Source organism: Terrapene carolina, unplaced genomic scaffold (genome assembly GCF_002925995.2).
Source record: "Terrapene carolina triunguis isolate 2854851 unplaced genomic scaffold, T_m_triunguis-2.0 Scaffold85, whole genome shotgun sequence".
In the NCBI taxonomy this organism is placed as follows: Eukaryota; Metazoa; Chordata; order Testudines; family Emydidae; genus Terrapene; species Terrapene triunguis.
This window is the reverse complement of record NW_020664436.1, coordinates 1,395,461-1,417,849: the sequence shown is the minus strand read 5'-3', so window position 1 is coordinate 1,417,849 and position 22,389 is coordinate 1,395,461. Positions and strand designations below refer to the sequence as shown.

The following is a 22,389-nucleotide window of genomic DNA, read 5'->3' as shown; positions in this document are numbered from 1 at the left end:
TAGATTTTAATAAATTTTTCAGTGCCTTGTAACCCCCCTGATTAAGGGCCCATTCACTGAGAAAATATACGATACATCTCTGTCAGTCGTATGAATTATTTCTATTCCATTATCACTGATATGTTTGTTTTCTGATACCTAGCTATTACTGTGTTTTGTAATGTACATAAAACAGCAGAAAAGTCAGGCTGGACTTGAGGCTTTCATACATTATTTTTTGGCTTCAGACGTTGTATATGTGTATTTTATCTCCAGTTAAAAGCCCTTAAAATCAAAAAGTGGAAAACCTTTGTACATGAGACCCCAAGGCACAGGAAGTGATTTTAAAATGGGCATGCAGGAGAGACAAGTTGCTAGTAACAAAGTGAGCAGAAAAGATGTGTTAAGAGTCAAGTTGGATAAAATCAGTTATGGCAGCTTTTTAAAAAGTCTGGAAAGTGCATGAGGATAAAGGATGAGAAAAGGAAGAAACCGAGAAGTCTGTTCACAGCTATTATGGTACTGATAGACATGGAGCTGTTCTTCAACTAAATTCCAGTCAGGTTAGGCTTTATGCTATTAGACTGACAACATGTCAATGGTCACACTAATTAACAGCAATGAGTTAAGCTTTTTCAAATTTATTATTTTAATTTTTAACAGGTCCCTTGGTTTGACCTTTCTTTCTTTCTTTGCCCCCTGAGTTTTTTTGGAAGCTATTACGGCTTTCTACTATAGATTACTAATGAGGTGCTTTTCAAATCTCCATTTGAATTAACTAAGTTGTTCAAGGAACTACTTTCTTTCTTTTTTTTTTTTTTTTTTTTTTTTTTTTTTTTTGTGTGGATCCCACTGTAGGTTTGAGCAGCTACAAGAAGGAATTTACTTCCCAGACCAGAAAGTGCAGAATGGTGGTAGAATGTGCCTTTGGACGTTTAAAAGATCGCTGGCGCTGTTTGCTGACTAGATTAGACCTCAGCGCAACCAACATTCCCATTTTCATTGCAACTTGCTGTGTGCTCCATAATATCTGTGAGAGTAAAGGGGAGACGTTTATGGCGGGGTGGGAGGTTGAGGCAAATCTCCTGGCGGCCGATTTTGAGCAGCCAGACACCAGGGCGATTAGAAGAGCACAGCTAGGCGCACTGTGCATCAGAGAGGCTTTGAAAACCAGTTTCATGACTGGCCAGGCTACGGTATGACAGTTGTGTGTGTTTCTCCTTGAGGCAAACCCGCCCCCTTTGTTGATTTTAATTCCCTCTAAGCCAACCACCCTCCCCCCTTCGATCACAGCTGGCAAAGGAAATAAAGTAACTATTGTTTTGAAACCATGCATTCTTTCTTTCTTTCTTAATTATAAAAAAAAGTGAGATAACTGACACAGTAGCATGGGTGGGGTGGGGGAGGAGGGAAGGAAAAGGTCACATTGCTTATTGTAGCCACACTACAAATCAAAACTGTTTGAATGACAGCCTTCTATTGCTTGGGCCATCCTCTGGAGTGGAGTGGCTGGGTGCCCGGAGCTTCCCCCCTGCGTTCTTGGGCGTCTGGGTGAGGAGGATATTGAACTTGGGGAGGAGGGCAGGCGTTTATACAGTGGATGCAGGGGGGGATCTGTGCTCTTGTTGGCTTTCCTGCAGCTCCACCAGATGCCTCATCGTGTCCATTTGCTCCCCCCATTAGCCTCAGTACCACCTCCTGCCTCTGCTCATCGTGCTCACTTAATGCTTTCCTGGCCTCTGCCACTGAATGTCTCCATGCATTCAGCTGTGCCCTATCAGTGCAGGAGGACTGCATGAGTTTGAAAATATGTCATCGCAAGTGCGTTTTTCCCTGCCTTCTAATCTGCGATAACCTCAGGGACGGAGATGATAGGGGGAACATTTGCACCTGCGGGGGGATAAAAAGGAAGAGTAAAATTTAAGCTGATACATTTCTGAAAACAAAAGGGAGACTCTTTCACAGTGAAGCAAGCAATTCACAGCAGATAGCACATGCTTTAGGTACAAGGTCGCATTTTGCCTTTTATATTGAGCTCCTGCCGGTATGGTGACACATCACACACGGCTGGGCAACAGAATTCAGTTTCCAGGCAGCCATGGTAAGCCAAAGGGTACGCAGGGTTGGCTTCTTACGCCTTCATAACATGTGGGAATGGTTTCAAACTGCAGCGCCCTCCTTTCCCATAGCAAGCAATGCTGGTTGGGTTTCACATTTAAAAGGAGGGGCTGCGGTTTTCAGGTGGATGTGCAGCACACACCTCCCCCACTCCCCCACCGCATGGTTATTCTCTGGGATGATCCCTTCACCCCTCCCCCCACCACGTGGCTATTCTCCGGGATGATCCCTTTTAGCCAAGCACAAACAGCTCAGCATGAACGGGGTCCTTTTACTGTTCCCTTACAAAAATTACCCTATTTCAACCAGGACACCATGAATGATATCACTCTCCTGAGGCTAACACAGAAAGATATAGACTGAATGTTGCTTGAATGCGACCAAAACCCAGGACCATTCACTGCCATGCTTTATGCTGCAACGATCCCAGACTACTTGCTTCTGGCTTGGTGTGGTAAAGTGTCCTACCGTGGAGGACAAAGGCTTTCAGAGTACCTCCAGGAGAGCTTCATGGAGATGTCCCTGGAGGATTCCCGCTCCATCCCCAGACACGTTAACAGACTTTTCCAGCAAATGCATCCCAATTCTTCAGGGCAAATCAAACATTAAACACTATTGCTTTTAAACCCTGTACTGTAGTTACAAATGTGCACTCACCAGAGGTGCCTTCTCTGGCTTCAGGTCGGGGATCCCGCCTTGGGAGGGTATTGGCTCCAGGGTGATGAAAAGGTCCTGGCTGCCGGGGAGAACGGATTCACCGCTTGCCTGCTGCGTATTCTCCTCCTCCTCCTCCTCCTCCCTGTTGCGTGAGACTCCCTCTTTGCAGGTGTCCACGGACAGTGGTGGGGTAGTGGTAGGGTCCCTCCCCTAGAATGCCATGCAGCTGATCATAGAAGCGGCATGTATGGGGCTCTGACCCAGAGTGACCATTTCCCTCCTTTGTCTTTTGGTAGGCTTGCCTGAGCTCCTTAACTTTCATGTGGCACTGCAGTGTGTCCCTGTTGTAGCCTCTCTCCACCATGCCTTGTACGATTTTGGCATATATATTTGCATTTCTTCTTTTTGATCAGAATTCGGCCTGCACAGATTCTTCTCCCCATACAGCAATCAGATCCAGTGTCTCCCTTTTGGTCCATGCTGGAGCTCGTTTGCGATTCTGGGGGGACTGCATGGTCACTTGTGCTGCTGAGCTCGCCACACTGACCAAACAGGAAATGAAATTCAAAATTTCCCGGGGCTTTTCCTGTGTACCTGGCTAGTGCATCAGAGTTCAAAGTGCTGTCCAGAGCGGTCACATTGGAGTACTCTGGGATAGCTCCTGGAGGCCAATACTGTCGAATTGCGTCTGCAGTACCCCAGATTCGACCCAGCAAGGTCGATTTTAGCGCTACTCCCCTTGCCAGGGAGGAGTACAGAAGTCAATTTTAAGAGCCCTTTAGGTCAACGGAACAGGGTTGGTTGTGTAGACTCATTCATTTTAAAATCGACCTAACGTGGCTAAATTTGACCTAACCCTGTAGTGTAGACCAGGGCTAAGGGTTAGGACATTTCATCACAGAGGATATCTAACACAGTGTATCTTGACGTATTATCAGTTGGCTAGTGTACCTCTCTCTCACCAGATATCACTGCACCAAAGCTCAAGTGGCATCCTTTGCCAGCCTTAGAAATGTGTCAATATCCAAAATCTGCAAGGCATCTGTATAGAGTAAACCGCTAACCACTGTAAAATATTATGCTTTGGACTTAGCCACCTGGGGAGATGCTAAATTTAAGAGAACAGCATTACAATCACTGTTCAACTGATGCAGCTGACACTTCTCATCCCACCATCCAGAGGAGTAATACTTGCCAGTCACATTGATGGGACCCACACTGACATGTACTTAAAGAAGAAAACATGGTTACTTACTCTACAGTCACTGTGGGTCTTCAAGTTGTTGTCAGTGTGGATCTAGGACACACCCTCCATCCCCGCTTTTGGAGTCCTCAGCTAACGTGGGTTTTGAAATGCAAGGGAACTAAGGGAGAGTTTTGGCTGCTCCTCCCTTTATGCCCTCACACTGGTCCATAAAGAGGCACAACAGGGTAAATGCATGGCCCCAACAGACACAACTATTCAAAATATTCCTGTCTTGCATGCATGAAGTGCATGTGCACCTACAATGGGATCCTCGCTGACAACACCACCTTGAAGAATTTCAGTTACTGAAGAGCAAGTAACTGTTCTTATTTTTGTGTAAGAAGGGGAAAAAAACAGACTGTTTCAACAGCTTCATTTGGTGCAGCTTAGTCCATAGCAGTTTCATAGCTTGTGTTATTTCAGGGTTTGTAAATTGCAACCATACCGGCTCTCCAGGAGTTTCCCACTCTTCCAGAGCTGAGTACAAATATTGGCAAGGAATTAAAAAAAATATTGCCCCTCTTGAGTCAACAATCAGCATTGAAGAATGATTTATTCCCACCAATATCTGAAGAGAGACATTCCGTCTGGGGTTTCTGGTTATGACATGATTTCGTGGCATCACTGTGTCACCAGATGGGATCATAATCTGTTACAATATAATTTAGTTTTTTGCTAACATATGTTTGTTTAAAAAAACAAATTCCAGGCCTCTTCCTGCTCCACTGCCCTCTATCTTGCATTGCTTAAAAAATGAAAATTCAAGATGATGGCCACTATAAAGGCATTTTACTAAATTCCTTCTATAGTAGGATATGTCTCCAATAGCCAGTGTAAGGTGGTAAATTCAGAATGTTACCCTAAAATTCACTTTACTGGATGGCATACACTGACCATCACTTCTGCTTCATATGAAGACACAATATGCACTATGCTGGTGGTGTGACTTCCTCCACAGACCTTTAGTAGAGTAGAGAGCCAATGCTTGGGACAGGTTGAAGGTGTCAGGTTAGTACCTTTTGTTTACCACACTGTATCGTTTACAACAAAATTTAATTGTGTTATGTACCCAAAGGTATAACATAAGTTAAACACCAGGTATTAATGTGAAAAATAAAACCTGTGGAATTTCTATTGGACATTTTAAAATGTCCTTTCTTTACTGTCTTGAGAAATAAAAAAATAATATTTCTTACAGTTTAGTCCTGTTCCATTTGTCATACACTGATTTATTTCTCTTCCACAAACCATCTAGTCAGAGTTTTGTTTGTTTCCTTGTTTGTCAAAATCATCACTGAATAATGATGTAAATCATAGTTATGGGATTTGTTAGCTTGAAATCACTCCTGATAGATCAGTTTTCCTTCTGCAGTAGTAGAGGGGAAAATACCACAGGATATGCTTTTGTTCTTTTTTCTTTTTTTTATTTCCTGGCAACAGAGTGATGAATTAAGAAAATGGAAAGCTAAATCAGGTAGATAATCCAGGGAACGTTCACCACTATAGTAGGGCTTTCTTAATGTAGGAGAACTGTGAACCTAAACTATTGAAGTGTAGACTGCAAAGGGAGAAAACAAGTTTTTCCTTTTTTAAGGCTTCTTTATTATATACAAACAATTCCTAAAAGCCAGGTCTAAATGAGAAATTCTGCTAGGGTTTTACGTTAGAAATTTAGGTCTTGTCTGCCCTGGAACTCTGTGAACAACTGGAGAGCTAACATGTATTTCACAAAAGACCGAAGATGAACACTTGAGAGGGGAAGGAATTTTTAGACTTTTTAAAACTTGGTTTTTGTTGTTATTTGTGTTAATGTTTGGGTGAAAAGGTATCTTTGTTAAAGGTTCAATATCTCCCTTTCAATTAAGGGGTGAAAAAGCAAAGGTCTCAGTGTACATCCAACAAGTATTTAACTAAAACCAAAAAAGGTCCATACTTGATTTTCTTGATATTCTTTGAGAGAGAAAAAAAAGTGTGTGTGAGGGAGGACTGGTTATCTTTCTTTCAATGGGAGGGATCTTTAGCACTTACCTTAATGCGTCATTAATAAGCAAATAAGGGCACAAGCCCATTAAAAAAAATATATCTTGCTGGTTACTTTTTCCCATATCTTTTTCTCTGTTCTCACGGTTTGAGGTTAGAGTCAATGTTAATGTCTTGTGTGTTCAAGCTTGTGTTAAAATATATATTAAATCTGGTACAGCAGTTCTGTCAGTAGAAAAGTAGATCTCCGTAGATAATTATATTTTTCCATGCATCTTAATACATATATTGATATATAGTGTTATCAGATAGACTAAATATTACAGTAATCAAGTGATAGCTGTTGTGTGGGACTTGAGCATGGGACACTGTCAGAAATTGACAAACAACCAGACACAGCTTGTTGGTTTAATTGCCATTGAGATATTTGTGCCAAGTTCAGGATTATCCTCCCAGTTAATAAGAGTGTTGTGCTCTCATTTGTCTTTTATCACATAGGCTTTTTTTAATGAAACATTTTTGATTTAAATGAACCATGGCAGGACTTTTTTTGCATTCTGCAAACAAATAACAGACTCACATAATGGAGTTACCATCACAGGGTGACGCAGCCCCTTTAATGGAGAGGAATCTCAGTTTTCCTATGAATGAACAGGTGCATCCTGGCTAGACCTGATTCGGTAGTGGGGTGGCACCTGGGGCAGGAGATATAGAATGTGGCTTGGGAGACAAGGAGGAAAGACAGGCCAGAAGCAGGGAGGTCTGGGTGACAGGAGGTGGAGACCCCAGACCCAGAGGAAGGCCCTGTAGTGCCCCTGTGGTCACCGTCCTGTATAAGGGGCAGAGAACTGGGAGAGGACCAGGGCTGAAGGAAGCAAGGGCCTGCAGAGTGATAAAGTGGATGTTTCCTGTCAATCTTAGTGAGTGCTGGGGTGAAGGAAGGCCAGGCGAGCAGCCTTATGGCCACCTTCCCATACAAGGGTTGGGGAGCTCGGATGTGAAGGACGCGAGACAGACAGACGTTGTTTGCATTGTTGTGTCATTTGAGCCTTTGAACTCTATTAGAGGATGACGGGTATAAGCCAGGGTCCCCTCAATTTGAAGGAAGATTAGGAACTGAAGAGCTGAAAGTGACAAAAGGCAAGAGAGCGAGAGATATGTTGAGTTACAATATGGGACTTTAGTTTATGCCTTTGAAATGTGTATAATAGTAAATTAGCCCATGACCAAGGTGTTTTCAGCCCAAGAAAATGCTGATGAAGTGTTTGGAGGGACCCTGAAAGGTGGGGAACTGAGGCCAGCCACCAGCAGAGCACATTCTTGCATGAGCAAGCACCTAAGGATGGCTTGGCATGTTATAGTTGCATTTGAGTTGTCTCAAATTTTTTTTAAGTGTAGGGACAGTAGGTCAGAGAATTATAGATGAAAATATGTGTTGTAGATGATTTCGTCCAGCCAGTGTGAGGTTTCTTCCCTGTCTTACCTTTTCTAGTCCTCAGTCAAACTATCATTAAAAATTCACCTTCAGGCAAAGTCCAAGCATGGACAATTTCAACCCAAAGATGAATGTTTCTTAAAGTTATGAGCAAATAACTAGAGCTATTCAAAAACTGCAAAAACAGTTGGCAAACGTTTGTTCAAATTCAAATTGACTGTCTGGTGCAACCATATTTGTGCCTCTTCTTATTCATTATTTAGAAATATCTGCATGAAAGGGTTTTTGTTCACATGAAAGTTTGATGAATGGCTGTTGTTTGTACAAACAGGCCTATTTGCATACCCAAGTATTTGTACATGAAGCAATATATTTCCTAAGTGATTAATCACATGCCACAAATAGCGAATCAGTAAAATGATCAGTTACTGAATGACCAATAGGCTAACCATTGTTTGTGGAAACTAGTTAGGGAAGATGCAACTCAGGATTGGTTTGTTAATGATTTATAAAAAGGAAAAAGGAAAATTAATTTGATATATTTTCAATGAGTAACAGCAATTCTTGAGAAATGCGGGAGTGCATAGCTTTTGGGAAATTATTCTTCATGCTACCAAATCTCAGAGCTTGTCTACCCAGGGATATTTACTGGCATAATTATATTGGTATAAGTATATCTTGTAATTATACAAGTATAGTGCCCCATGTGGACGTTCATATTTCAGTATAAGAGCGTCCACACAGGGAGTTATACCGGTATAGTTATGCCAATAAATGTCCCCATGTAGACAAGTCCTCAGAGTCAGGAAGTTCGTTTTGACATTATAGTTGATTGGAGTACAATTTCAACCTATCATTACTGGGCGTTGTGCACATAATTCCTCCACACCCTGGGCTGATTGTGTATAAGTACAAAGGGTAAATTTACTCTGAGATGGGCAAGTGGCAGAACAGAGCAAGCACGTATCTCAGATACCAAGGAATAGCTCGCAGAATACTGTGAAAAGGGAGTGTCTGTCTGCAGTAGTATCTATGCCTCTGTCTCAATACCCAAATGCTTTAACTTGAGGTATTTTGTAGCAATTATGTGCACAACTCAGTGTTTGTCATTGTGAGTGTGGAACTGGAGCAGGCACGTCTTCTGACTCTATCCAGATATGAAAATTACTTAGGATCTGTTAAAAGAGAGCAGGATGGGTTCAGTAAGATAGTATATAAATATATACACATGCTTGTATGATGTGCTTTGGCTGCTGGAATGGATGGGCGGAAGGATGGGAGGGCAACTTGATACAATTTTAAGCAAACTTCAGGCTGCTCTAATTTACTCCAGGAACCAATCTGGTTTCTGGCCAGCCTCAGGATCCTAATACCACAAAGGCATTGCATTTCCACCTTTGCCTCCCCTACCCAAGGACTATGCCTAACCCGAGAGTCCAGAGACTCTGTATCAATATCCTTACCTTTGACCTAAAATAAGTACTATTTTGTCATCAGTAATCTCAAAATGTAAATATAACACATTATTTTCTTAGATTATAAATTCTTTGGGGCAGAGATAGTTTCTGCTTTTTTGTGTTTGTACAGAGTCTAGAACAATGGGGCCTCAAACTTGTTTGTCTTTGGGCACTGCCATAATAGAAGGACAAAAGAATAATAATAACAGAGCCTTTCTTTAAAACAGTTATAAAATATGTAGGTACATATTAATCTGCTTCAAATACAGCATATCATACATAATCAACTGTATGATGGAGTTTTCCTATTAAAGTATATTTTACATTATTTTCAAAAAAGAGCTTTTACGAGTACTTTAACAAAAGCGACTACTTCAGTTGGTAAATATATTACCGGATAATATTTCCATCTTAACAATATCCTTTAAAATATTTTAGATACTGAAATCAAGATAACAATAACTAATCAGGCTGGAGGAGAGCGCCTTGAACACAAATACATTTGTTTGCTTGTTTTTATCTGACATTTTTATTATTCATTTTTTCCATCTGTAAAAACTTGGTACTTCCTGGTTCACTGAAGGTATCCGAGACTATAACTTCATACTAGAGTTCTTGGTGTGACCCATGTAATCTATGATATTTACGATTCCACAGAATAATCTTCACTGAACCAGGAAGTAATAAAAGAAGTTTGCAGAGAGGAATAAGAATGGTTGAAAAGTTAGTCTGATTTAAAAATATTTTCCTGTGCTGAACCTCCTTCACAGCATAGATGTAGGAATAAGTGCAGAAACCTGGGCTTCACCCCATTTTAGTTTTTGCTTTGTACGTTTTCTCTAATGTTTAATAATCGTATAGCTGAACCATTTCAGGAGGGGTACTAGGCAACACTCTTATCAGGGAAATATACATGGAATCCTCTTTGTTATTATTTTATCAATCAATTTATGTTTGTTTTATTAAAAAATGACCCAAAAAGCTGTAAAAAAGGTGACAGAAAAATTTGTTTTTATGCAACAAGGAAACATACATGAACATATGTACACGAGAACAAATTAAATGTGTGCTCTGTCTCAACAAGTGTTTCATTAATATACTTAGAACAGGGCATGAATTGGGCCAATACAAGTGGGCAGAGTTCCACTCTCTCCCTCTCCCATTTGATCTCTGATTGAGGACACTGGCAGCATCAGTCTGAATATCCAGTTTTACAGATCTTCAATCCTGAGTCCCATTGCATCTGCAAACATGTATGCTTTTCAGGTACTCAAGATACTTACCCTTATATTTAAACCAAGAAGCAATTAACTGAAAGAATCATATTTCGCTACTATGGAGCAATATTTTAAAGGCCATTTGACCTAGATATGTACTTATGAAGCAGCATTAAAGTTTTCAGTCTTGTGCTCTCAACACCAGATTCTGATGCTGTTGTTCACACTGAGTAGTTCCTTACGCAACTGGTAGCACTGTTGATTTCAATGTGAGTGAAGGTGGCAGAATCTGGCCATCATCAGTTAATAAAGTGACACATTCAGGCTCCCAAAAACGTTTGTTTTTAATTTTCATTAAATGTAAATCCTTTACATCTCTACAAATTTCATTACTTTCCCAGTCTCAAACCAAGATCATGATGATTAGCTGTACATTGAGCTGGAGGAGTATGGAGTGCTGATTGTTGATACACAGAAATGTGGAGATGGAGGGGGCAGCATCAGCTGAGGGAGTTTGCCTGACTTCCACCAACATCGTTCACAATTTACTGGGTTACATGATGCATCTTACAGAAAGGCGACAGTTCCTGTGCTGCCCATTATGGATATCGTTAGTGTTATTTTGTAGCTCAGTGTTTGGATTACAATGCAATAATTGGCATAAAAGTTAACGGAAATAAAATAAGAGTTATTTTATACAGTTATGTATCAGTACATACAAATACTTACCTTTTGTCCTTCAGTGTCAAGAAATCAATGTAACTTGTTTGTCATCTTGACTATCCCAAACCAATAGGTCTTGTGATTTAACCTATCATCAAACTGTCATGCTTCAAAAAAATTGCTTAAATCTTGATAATTTTTTTTGAAAAATGTATTAGTGTTCTTGGTTTCAAGAGAGAAAATTGATTTTAGGTAGGCACACAAAGCAATGTGGCTTGGTCAGAGTGAATGGAATGATTCATGGTTATAAGCGCAGACATGCTGGAGGAAGAATATTTTCAGAAAAATTATTAAACTTTGGAGTCTCCAGGTCTTTCATGTGCCCCATTATTTGCCACTGATGGCTGAGAGACCTGTGTTTGTCTTGTTTGAAGCCTTATGAGAGATGTGATGCTGTTGGCATCTGTTCCCAAAGCATAGAACTTCATGTTTTCCCAACTAGGAAAGCAAAAGACATTCTTCATATAGAGATACTGAATAATGCTCTGCCGTTTTGGATATGATGATAAAACACCGGAAAAAGAGGTAGAAATAGAACAACTTTGTAACGTTTTCGAAAAGTTTTCCACTTATAATCAGCTTGCAGACACTGATTAGTTAAGCCTCTTAATACCTCTTTGAGAAAGATAGGTATCCCTATTTTACAGTGGGGCAAACTGAGGCACAGAGAAATTAACATACTTTATTGGGAGTCATACAGAAAATCAATGGGAAAACCAGGAACCAGAACCCAGCGGTTTTTACTTCTATTGTTGTGCTCTAACTAATCGGTCACATTTCCTCCCTATTGTGAATTCTTGATGATTGTAAGTAGTAATCCATTCTACAAATATTCTCCACTGTGTAAATGTTATGTTGAAGTCTTAATGTGGAGCCTGATGATATGAGATGCTCAGCGTTTTCTGCAATATGCTGAGGTGCTTGACTCTCATTGACTCAATTGAAGTTGATGATGCTGAGCAACTTGCAGAATCAGGTCCTTAGTATTAAAAACAAACCAAAAAAAAACCCCACCTTGGCACAATGTCATTAAAGCACATCCAATAGGTAGAGGGCTTTGTGAAGACATAAAAATTCCAGTTTTAGAGTAGAATATAATGAATCTCATTTGTAACCGTTGCACTGTTGCATTTACAGATTGTACACATTTTAGTGCAAAACCAGCTAAACTTTTTATCTGTTCTTAAAAGTCATCCATATTTATCCATTTGAGCAGAGGTGGGCAAACTACAGCCCGCGGGCCACATCCGGCCCATGGGACCCTCCTGCCCGGCCCCTGAGCTCCTGGCCTGGGAGGCTCGCCCCCAGCCCCTCCCCTCCTGTTCCCCCTCCCCCACAGCCTCAGCTGGCGCAGTTCTCTGGGCGGTGGAGCTGCAGAGCTGCGGCCTGACCCGGTGCTCTGTGCTGTGCGGTGGCGTGGCTGGCTCCAGGTGGTTGGCGCAGCTGCCTGTCGTGATGCTCTGGGCGGCGCAGCTGTAGTGCCGCCAGCCACCGGTGCTCCAGGCATTGCGGTAAGGGGGTAGGGAGCAGGGGGGGTTGGATAGAGGGCAGGGGAGTTCGGGGTGGTGGTCAGGGCCGGGGGTGTGGATAGGGATCGGGGCGGTCAGAGTGCGGGGAACAGGGTGGTTGAGTGGGGGTAGGGATCCTGAGGAGGCAGTCAGGAAGGGGGGGGGTTGGATGGGGTGGGGGGAGCATTCAGGGGCAGAGGTTCCGGGGGCGGTCAGGGGACAGGGAGAGGGGTGGTTGGATGAGGCAGGGGTCCCGGGGGAGGGGGGGCAGTTAGGAATGAGAGGAGGGGTTGGATGGGGTTGGGGGGGGCAGTCAGGGGCAGGAGATCCGGGGGCGGTCAGGGGACAGGGAGTGGGGGAGTGGTGGATGGGGCCGGGGTCCTGGTGGGGACATCAGGGGATAGGGAACGGGAGGGTTGGGTGAGGCAGGAGTCCCGGGGGGGGGGGGCCCTCCGGGGGGCAGGAGGCGGGGGGGGTGGGAGGGGGGGCGGGGGCCGGGCCACGCCTGGCTGTTTGGGGAGGCACAGCCTCCCCTAACCAGCCCTCCATACAATTTCAGAAACCCGATGTGGCCCTCAGGCCAAAAAGTTTGCCCACCCCTGCATTAGAGAGACTATTCTAGCATTTTTCTCATACAGGCTTTGGTCTATCAAGTCCATAATCCTGCTCTTGCTTCCCACAGTGTTCAGTTAACTCTTTAAAAGAAATTGCTCCATATTTTGAGGTTGCTTGTGTTCTTTATGAGATAGGTGCAAAGTAAATGCCACATAAGTGGACAAAACCAATTTGGAAGTTGTGATGTCTAACGTGTATTCCCATAGACAAGAATATTATCTTATGTATTTATTCTTTAATGTGCTGGTTTTTCTATGCTCTTCAAAACAGAGTTGTTTGTCTAATTCTATGCTGTTTCCCTCTTGTACAGGGAATGTAGTGGTGAGTTACCATGTATGCCCTAAAAGAAAACTGCTTGGATAGATACCAGACCCATAATGTTGCTCATGGTAGGCAGGCACCATATATTTATATGTAAAATTCTCAGAAAACTCATACAACTGGTGCCTTGCTTATGCATGAGTAATGTCCTGTGTGTCTTTATAGCTGATTATGGACGCCTAGAGGGATCCTCCTTGGTGCTGCTAATGATTCTCTCTTGCTCACCAAATATTCAGTTTGTAAGTTTAATAAAGTTAGTTCTGTATTCATTTTAATGAAGAAGACTGGGTATATTCTACAACAGATGAACTATTCAAGTTGTGCAAATATTCTTCAGACACTACAATTTAGATCTGTATAACTTTTGATGAAGATCAAAAACAGCTTCCAGCTAACCAAAGTGTTTGCCGCCTAAAGCAGTGTGTAGGCATTTTTTGTAGTTTCAGAACTTTATCCTGATTAGTATTTTGGTAAAGATTTCATAATGTATTAGCTTGATATATGAGCTGGTTTTTTTGTAACGTTTCAGTACTATGTGTAGTGCAAGCAAGGTGACTGCCTCTCTTTTAATAAATTATGCTATTTAAAGAATGGGCACCCCTTGATCAATCCTGATGGATTTCCTGGAAGACACAAGAAAGCACTTTCTGGAATAATTAAGTCTTCTCCCCAGAGTGAAACAGGGGAGACTGAGAGTGAGCATTTGCGTCTCCTGATTTCTTATTACTTTTCCCTATGTGTTTCGTTATTTTTTTTAAACTACTAAACGTAGGGCTTGTCTACATGAACAGTTAGTTTATGGCAAGCTGCTGTGTGAATTTAACTCTCATTAGCCTGCTGCAGTCTTATTGTTCATGTGAACCCTGCTGACACACACTAACAGTTTATTTCGCTTTAATTTTACTCCCCTTTCACAGAATCATAAAGGTTAAAAATGGAAAAGAACTCCAGTCTCTGGCCAACACAGGTTTGTTCCCTGCAGTATATTTGCCAGTACTTTGTCAAGTATAGTGTTAAAATTTTTAAGTGACAGGAGAGCTTATTCCACAATATGATAGAACACCCAGTTAAGAAGTATTTCCTGGTAACAGCCTGTTTACTTTTTCTCAATTTCATGGCATTGTTTTTAGTTATGTTCTCATTCCTTCAGTGACGCATCACTTGCTTACCCTACCAGGGGACCATAATAGTTGTTACTGGGAAGTGTGTTAAAAAAGAAGCAAAAATATTATGTGTATATAAATATATTAAAATTGTGTCTGTTCGAAAATGTCCCTGTCCCCACATCCTCACCATGGTGCGTGTGTTCTTAGACTGCAAGCTGTTCAGAGCAGGGTCCAAGATGTGTCTTAATATATGTTTCTACAACACCTAGCACAGTGGAGCTCCCATCCTGAATAGGACCTCTGGGCACTATTGCAGTACAAACATTAATAATAACAACGATAGGTTACACAAAAAAGGAGGTAGTTGATTAAGTAGCCTCTTGACATAATTGAAGTGTAAGTGCTATAAAGAAACACAACTGCTTTGAAGAAAACAGGTTGAATATTTTGGAAATCAAATTATAGAAATGTCTCTTCTTGAAAGTATACTACAAACTAAGGTAGCAAGACAAAAAAGCTTCTAGATTACCTTTTCTGAGTTATGCCCGATTTTCCAGAATCTGCATTTTTAAGGAAGAAGAGCCCTAATCTGCAACTTGGTTATGCTCCAGACCCAAGAGGAAATGGATTATAGCAGTTGTGACTGTGACGAGCAGATGTTTTGGTTGGACTAGCTATCAACCATCTGACTCATCATAAATCCTCAGTTCCCGTAAATTCCCAGTTTTCATTTACAATAGGTAGGACTCAGGAAAACAATGCTTTTAAATTCAAAATATAAAATGTGGTTTTGGTATTAACAGTTAACCACAATCCATATTAATTTACAAAAGGATAAATTTTTGTGAAAGAGATACAGCTGTTCCAGTAAAATGTAAAACTGAAGGGTATTTGTGAATGGCAGCTTCATTAGCTGTGAATGAAATCTAGCACATGATCATTTAGATAGTGCTAATTAATATAAATTGAAATACAAGTCAATTATATGGTCCTTTTGGTTCCTATGTTACTTGGTGTCCCTTATTTAAGCTTCCAAGGACAGATCATTTTTTTTCTTTGAATGGCTCAGAACCACACTTTTCATAACTTTTGTGTTGGTTTTGTATTTTCACAAAACCTGGAGACTTTTAGTAGTTTTCAGGATTTACTGGTAGATTATCATCCTGATTCTTATTTACTAAAGTTCTGACATGGGTGTACAATATAAATGACAACTGAGAGTTGTGACTTTTCTTCCAGTTTGTCAAAAACTTAAAAATTGCACTTACGTCTGAAATGTTTTACCTGCTGTTGTCATAAGCAGCACTGGAAGTGACTAACTGAAAGAGACTAGAGGAAAATCCATCTTTTTCTTTTAGTTTCTTTACATTGTCCATTTGACAGCACTTTTATAGTCATTTTCACTGACTTTCTGTGCAGTCCATTTTCTCTGTTGCGTGAGTTTTTCACAGTGAAATAGGGGAGAGAGAGCATTTTTTAAAGTAGAAATGTATAATTGTAAAAAAGCCACTTAAACTGTTGGAGGGACATCCTGGAACTAGTTTTAATTCTGTATATTTTTTTTAAGTGGGCTAGATTTCAAGTTGCTTAAAATGTCCCTTTAAGATATTGTGTATTACTGAGAACTCGATATTTTTACTTACTACCATGTGCTTTATCCAAGAATCTCAAAATGTTTTGCAAACATTGTCATTATGTCACACAATACTTTTGTGATGTAGAGAAGGATTATTATCTCCATTTTACAGATGGGGAACTGAATATAAATAATACCACCTTTTATAAAGTTTCTGATGAAAGAAGCTATATAAATGCTAAGTATTATTATGTTTAGCCTAACTAGTGTAACTACAGATGCTATTATTCATTATAAAAATTCCATTCTTAATTCATACAAGTGTCTAATTCTGTTCTGAAATGTATGAGCTACTTGCTTTAACAACATCCCGTCGCAGCAAGTTCCATGGTTAATTATATGTTGTGCAAAAGATTGTTTCGTTTTAAATATTCAGAATTTGTTGCCATTTAAGTTCGAGTACCTTTTTCTTTTTGTATTCTGGAAACGGGAAAAATACTGAAGAAACAAAATTTGCTTATGACACGAAGGAAGATACAGTAATAGGAAAGTATATTCTCTAAATATATCATTCTTTCTGAAACTAAATTAAAAATAATAATAAAAAGGGTGCTTTTGCTTTGTTATTTTACTTGGTCCGTTGTATTAGTTCTATTTTGCCTGTTCTTTGAGACTAAAACCCATGCACAAAATGTAGACAGACGGGGAAATAATGTCTGGTTATAGCTTGGTACGAAACATAAAAACATCCTTGGCCTTTTGACTCTGGTGATCCCTGCGAGGGAGCTGCCTTTGTCCTTTGAAAAGATCATTGTTTCCCAACACAAACACTGAATATCAAGTCATCTAATCATTAACAGGTCTGTAGAGATGCAGCTCTGAGGGGTTAAATCTTGACTGGCACAGACACATCAAAAAGGTCCGTTAATTTAAAAGCCAGATTTTTTTACCATAGTTTATCTGTACAACATGTGTTTTCAATTTAGTTTTATAAACAGCAATTGTAACCGACATACTAAGGTTGAATGCAGTTCCACCAAGCAGATTGTTGCATAAATAAAAGTAACAAAGTACAGTATGAAAGAAATAAACAGTGTGTTGTTATGTACAAAAGGACTTAATTATAATAATGTTTGATAGTCTGACATAAAGTAATGTGCACTTAGGTCCAGCCAATCTATACAAAAATGACCTTTTTGCGACTTTGTATTGTGATAGCTCTGGGGCCATCCTAGGTTGGCCAGGGTGAGCCACAGGTCAGCCAGTTTCATAACAGCTCTGCAACAGTTACTGTATTATGGTACTTTTTAAACCTTTTTTGGAGAGTTAAGCAAATTGTGTCTGTAACTGATTGACCTTTTTTATACCGTATATTTGAAAAATGACAATCTGAAATGTAGTGGACAAATGTCAGTTTCTTTCCACAAACTTGTACTGAATTTAGCTATATTAATATTCAGTGCAATGCCATGTTGGCAGAAGTAGTTGCACCATTAACTTGTTACTATTGTATATTATTTTTTATAGAGGGAGAAAAATTAGGCAACCGGGTTTACTACCTGTATTGCAAACTTCAACTTGTTGCAACTTAAAATGTCAAAGGCATTGTGTTCGTGTAAGATTATATATTTTAAAATTTCATCCACCATGAAAGTCCCTATTAAATGCTGTTATTAGTGGTCATAATAATTCTTGATAATTTTCCTTTAGTTTCCTGATATATGTTCTTTTATATCTCGGTCTTTTTGGAGTCCTTTTGATCACTGAGATCTTGAAGGAAGGAAGGTAGAGCTAGATGGTATATTCTAGAAACTGTACCCGTACTGTCACATTGTATTGAGTGCGTGGGTGGAGAGGTGAACTTTTGATCTATTTGAGCATTAACAATACTCATGTGGGATTTTAACTGTTCAATTTTTGCCATGCTGTTGTGCAACCAATAAAAAGCATTTGTTCAGTGCTAATGTGAGCATGGTGTTTGAAAAGGGTTTCCAGCATAAAAAGAATTTGTGGTCCTGAAAATACCCTGGATATGAAAAGGGTAAACGTACTCTATATCTTGCATCATGTGACAAATGCTTGTCAATTAAAACAAGATCCTTTTGGTCATTAGACTGTACTGCTTAATCAGTTTTAACACTTCTGTTTGTCTGATTAGTGTGACTTAGCAAGTTAATAGGGACAACACAGTTAATATTGCACTTAGACTTCAGGAGTGAAAGATGTTAATTGTCTCAAATTTTCTCTAGCCATGAAAATATATGCAATACTGGGGGGAGGTATTGTAGACTGTGATCACTATTGTTGTATTGTAGATCAGAACTATGCCACAGAGTGAAGAAATATCTGAAAAAACACTGTCCGCTCTTTCTTATTGTTTTGTGTAATATGGCCAGCCTGTTCTAAGGCCCTGCCACACTACAGTTTTTAACTGTGTTTGTAACAAGTCACTGGTATGGTTTGGGTCAGCATACACCACATGGTTTATATGCTGCTAGAATCCATGACAGCCAGTAGTATTTCACTCCAGCCAGAAGCCTGGGCTGGCACATGATTATCTTCCTATAACCAGTCAACATGCTCTGTGTTTGGTAGGTTGAGCTGGATCACCTGGCTTTGTTTAATAGGTTTAATTGTTTAATTGTTATTAGCATTGTTTATTAGGTTTAACAGATGTTCCTTCTTCCTCACAACTATGGTGTGATAGAGCATCCCAGAGCATATTGCTGTGTGTATCGTTGATGCTACTTTGTGTTTGTCTGCAGGGCTATGTCCTGTCACTATGGAAGAATAACCCATATTTTTCCTAAATGGATAGAAGCAAATACAGTTTATCAGAGAGCTAGGGTCAGACACAAATATGTTGAAAGACTACTCTATGGGCAATGAATTGCCCTATGTTACTTGATGTCATTTAAGGTCACTACCACTTACAGGTTACAAAATCACAGCTGGAAGTTATGTGCAGATAGGGCCTAAATTAGAGAGAGACACCTCAGAGATTAGTTATGAAAGGGCAGCCTTAAATGCACACTCTAACTTGCACTGAGGCCAGGGCTGGGGAAGAGAATCAGGGAGCCATAGCCTACACCTTAATGTCACCCTCTCCTCCCTTCTCCTCCCCCCCCCCCCCCCCCGAATCCCTGCCACCCTCAGCTCAAACAGAAGCTGAACACAGCAAAGAATCAGATCTATATACTTCAACAAAAGTTTATAAATGTAACATTTGGGTGTATAACTCAATGACCCAACGATATTATATGAAGATTCTTTGGTATTTTCATCAGTTGTTTATAACAATCCCAGGAATCTTAGAAATGAAATCTGTTTTTTACTGAAATGTTTATGCTCCAACACACTGAAAAGATGGTATGTTACTGTAAGGGGTTGCTTGTGAATGCTGGGCTAGTATAATTGATTTTCTTTTGATTCATTGAAGAAAAATGAGCACTGCGGAATTTGTTGTCAAAATATTTTAAAAAATTAAGTGAAATTTACAAACAGATTTTTTTTAAATTGTCAAATTTGAGGCCCTTCAACCTTTATGATGTCTCTTTTACCTACTCTGGGTATTTGACCCTTTTTGACCCCTTACTAGTAAGTTTCTGATTACTTAAAGTAAAGTTTGATGTTACCTGCTTTTTCTTTATATTCAGGATGTGAATGAAGATCCAGGAGAGGATGTTGCTCTTCTTTCAGTCAGTTTTGAGGATACAGAAGCTGCTCAGGTTTTCCCCAAGCTATATCTGTCCCCACGTATTGAACAGTAAGTAGAATAATTGTTGAATATTCCAGTTCTTCTCAGAACTTTTAATTTTTACTCTGATTGTTTCTGTAGGAAGTCTTTGGTAGGCCATAAAACCACTTTGACTTTTAATTGACAAAAGCCATGATAGTGATTACTGTAATTGGCTTTGACTGGAAGGGAGCAATTCAGTTAGTCTTGCCAGTTCCATTTTTATGTGCCTACCACTTATAGAGCTGAGCCACCATTGGCGAGACTGTTGTGGGGTCCACTGATCCCTGAAAATCAACCTACATTTTCCTGGAATGACTCGTACTGGAAGCGGCATCAGGTTCAGCTTAGCAGGCAGATTTCCCCCAGGGATGGGAGAGCTTTGTTTTTTTAAAATTGTGTTTATATATCTATGTATGTGTAGGTGTACACTGTGCCTGTGTGTGATTGATACATATTCCCTGAAGAGAGGCAGTTTGTACAATAGAAATGGATACAGTTAAGCAGTTTCGAATCAATGTTTATTACAAGAGCTGTAAGGCTATATTTGTTAACTGTGGACAGGAATTTGCAGTCTCAGTAAGATGTTTTTCCGGGGGGGGGGCAGAATATTTCATTTTAAGGTTGTTGGACAACACAGTTGGCACACAGACTTGCTAATAAACTAATTTTTACTCCTAAAATGGAAGGGTCAGAGGGAAAAATCTATCTGCTTCCTAAATTAGATTTTGCTTCTTCCATTTTTGGAATTAACAATGTCCCAATGTTCCCCCTCCCCTTCAGTCTTGAAATATCTGCTTGAAAGTTTCACGAAAAGCACTTCAGGCTTACAAGTGACTTTCACTTAGAGATAAGTTGGAAGATCTTGTAGTGCAAGTCCTTATTTTGCACGGCACCTGACAAATGAAAGTTTCCCAAAAGAAAAGCTTCCTAGTTTGTTACCTTGAAGAAAACTTCAAAGATTCATAATGCCCTTACAGAGGAATATTGAAAAGACTTCTTAGTATGGGGGAGGAGGTCTGGTTGCCTAACTCTAACCCTAACTCTAGAGTGCAGAATAAGGAACCAAGGGTAGTGGGGGAAGTGTTTGATATTAATAAATACACCTTAAAAGGAGAGCTCGTTTTTCCTCTTCTTTTGTTTTGCCTTGTTAAGCATTTTACTTGGTTTATCTACATTACTACACAGAAGTAACTATATTAGACTTTGCAGTTACACAGAGGTCAAGTTAAAGCTAACACTGATTCAGTGCTTTTGTTTTTCTGGTCAATACTGAAATGACATTCCTTTCAACTGCTGAAAACACCTTGGGTGGAGTAGAAGAGATGGAAAAGTACTGACTACAATAGTTTTAGCATAGCTCACTAATAATGCATAGAGTTTGCAAAAGGGCATGACATTCTGATATTTAAACCAAAAAGGCATTGATATGGATAAGCTGGATGACCAAGTAGATGGGTTAAAAAAACCTGAGATAAAATCATAAGGTTTACAAGGTATCTGGGAAGAAAAATCTGTAGAAAATGTATATATTGCTTCTTTTGAGTTTTCAAGTCTTTTTAGCATCTAACCTTATTTTAGAAAAGGTTTTTGTTCTCTCTTTCATTTAACATTATTTATGGCTGTGTTGATTTCATTAGTGGCTCATTTTAAATACAAGTCATTTTCTCTGATGAGCTTTGTGGTAGTGAAAAGGTTAGCTCAGGTACCCTTGATTAGGGTAACAAGTTGCATGCAGTTAGATTAAAGTAATTGATTATATGAACTGATTTCTTTTTTAATAAATGCTGAATTAACCTGATTGTATCATCAAATGCATTTAATGTAATGAATTTAGGCAAGTTACATAATGTCTCTGGGCCTATTTATTTTTCTATAAACTGTTGTACTTAGTTACAGTGCTCCACACGTGTGTTGTGAGGTTTAACTAATACATTCATTGAAGTTGTTTGTTGCCCTTAGATGGGAGATTCAAATTAGTAGTAGTAATAATAGTATTGCTGGTACTTTTTTGGCCAGAATAATGCAGATAATGGTCAGTTACTTTACTTGGTAATTTCACTGTTCCTATCTCCAGTACAAGTGATGATATATTGGTCTACCATAAATTTCCTCTCTGCAGTGTGTAGGGAAGTAATTATACAGAAAATCTGCAGGTTGAAGGTGCATTAGTATCTTATCTCCTCTCCCCCTTCCTCACCCCCCCCCCAGCTGCCTAGGTCTTACTATTCTTCTCTAGCAACTATGCAGGAGTTCTAGGTGATCATATTTCCAAACGGGACACCATGTGGGGCTGACCCAAGGACTCCCCCACTCTGAGGGCTGGGGCTGGCATCACTACTCTTCCCCCCCCCCCCCCCGGGCATGTTCCTCCGCACCCTACTTTTTTGACAAAAGTGGGTATTAATCCTGTTTGCCAAAGAAGTCAGGTCGGCCAGGTCAGGGCTTAAAAAAGGGACTGTTCCAGCCAAAACGGGACGTATGGTCAACCTAGTTCCACTTCATGGAGACAGAGGGCATGTTGATGGAAAGGGAGAAGAGTTGGGGAACAGCCTCTCAATTCAGCATGTTTCCCATTCAGAGTAATTGTTCCTGATTAACTCCGTGTGTGGACACTCTTGTTCAGGAGTGGAGTTATTCAGGAACAGGTGTTGCACTTTAAAATCACACTGTGCCATAATCCCAGTTAACTTTCAAGTATAGACAAGCCCTTAG

The 22,389-nt window shown here is 40.1% G+C and overlaps 1 protein-coding gene across 2 annotated transcripts in view; it reads left to right on the top strand.

Annotated features, from left to right (window-relative positions):
* Positions 1 to 22,389, top strand: part of BABAM2 (BRISC and BRCA1 A complex member 2) — a 307,510-nt gene that overhangs the window by 159,756 nt on the left and 125,365 nt on the right. For both annotated transcript variants that reach the window (XM_024198185.1, XM_024198186.1), the window contains exon 7: positions 19,595 to 19,704. In XM_024198185.1, coding sequence (XP_024053953.1) covers positions 19,595 to 19,704 — 110 coding nt within the window. The remainder of the gene's footprint in view (positions 1 to 19,594; positions 19,705 to 22,389) is intronic.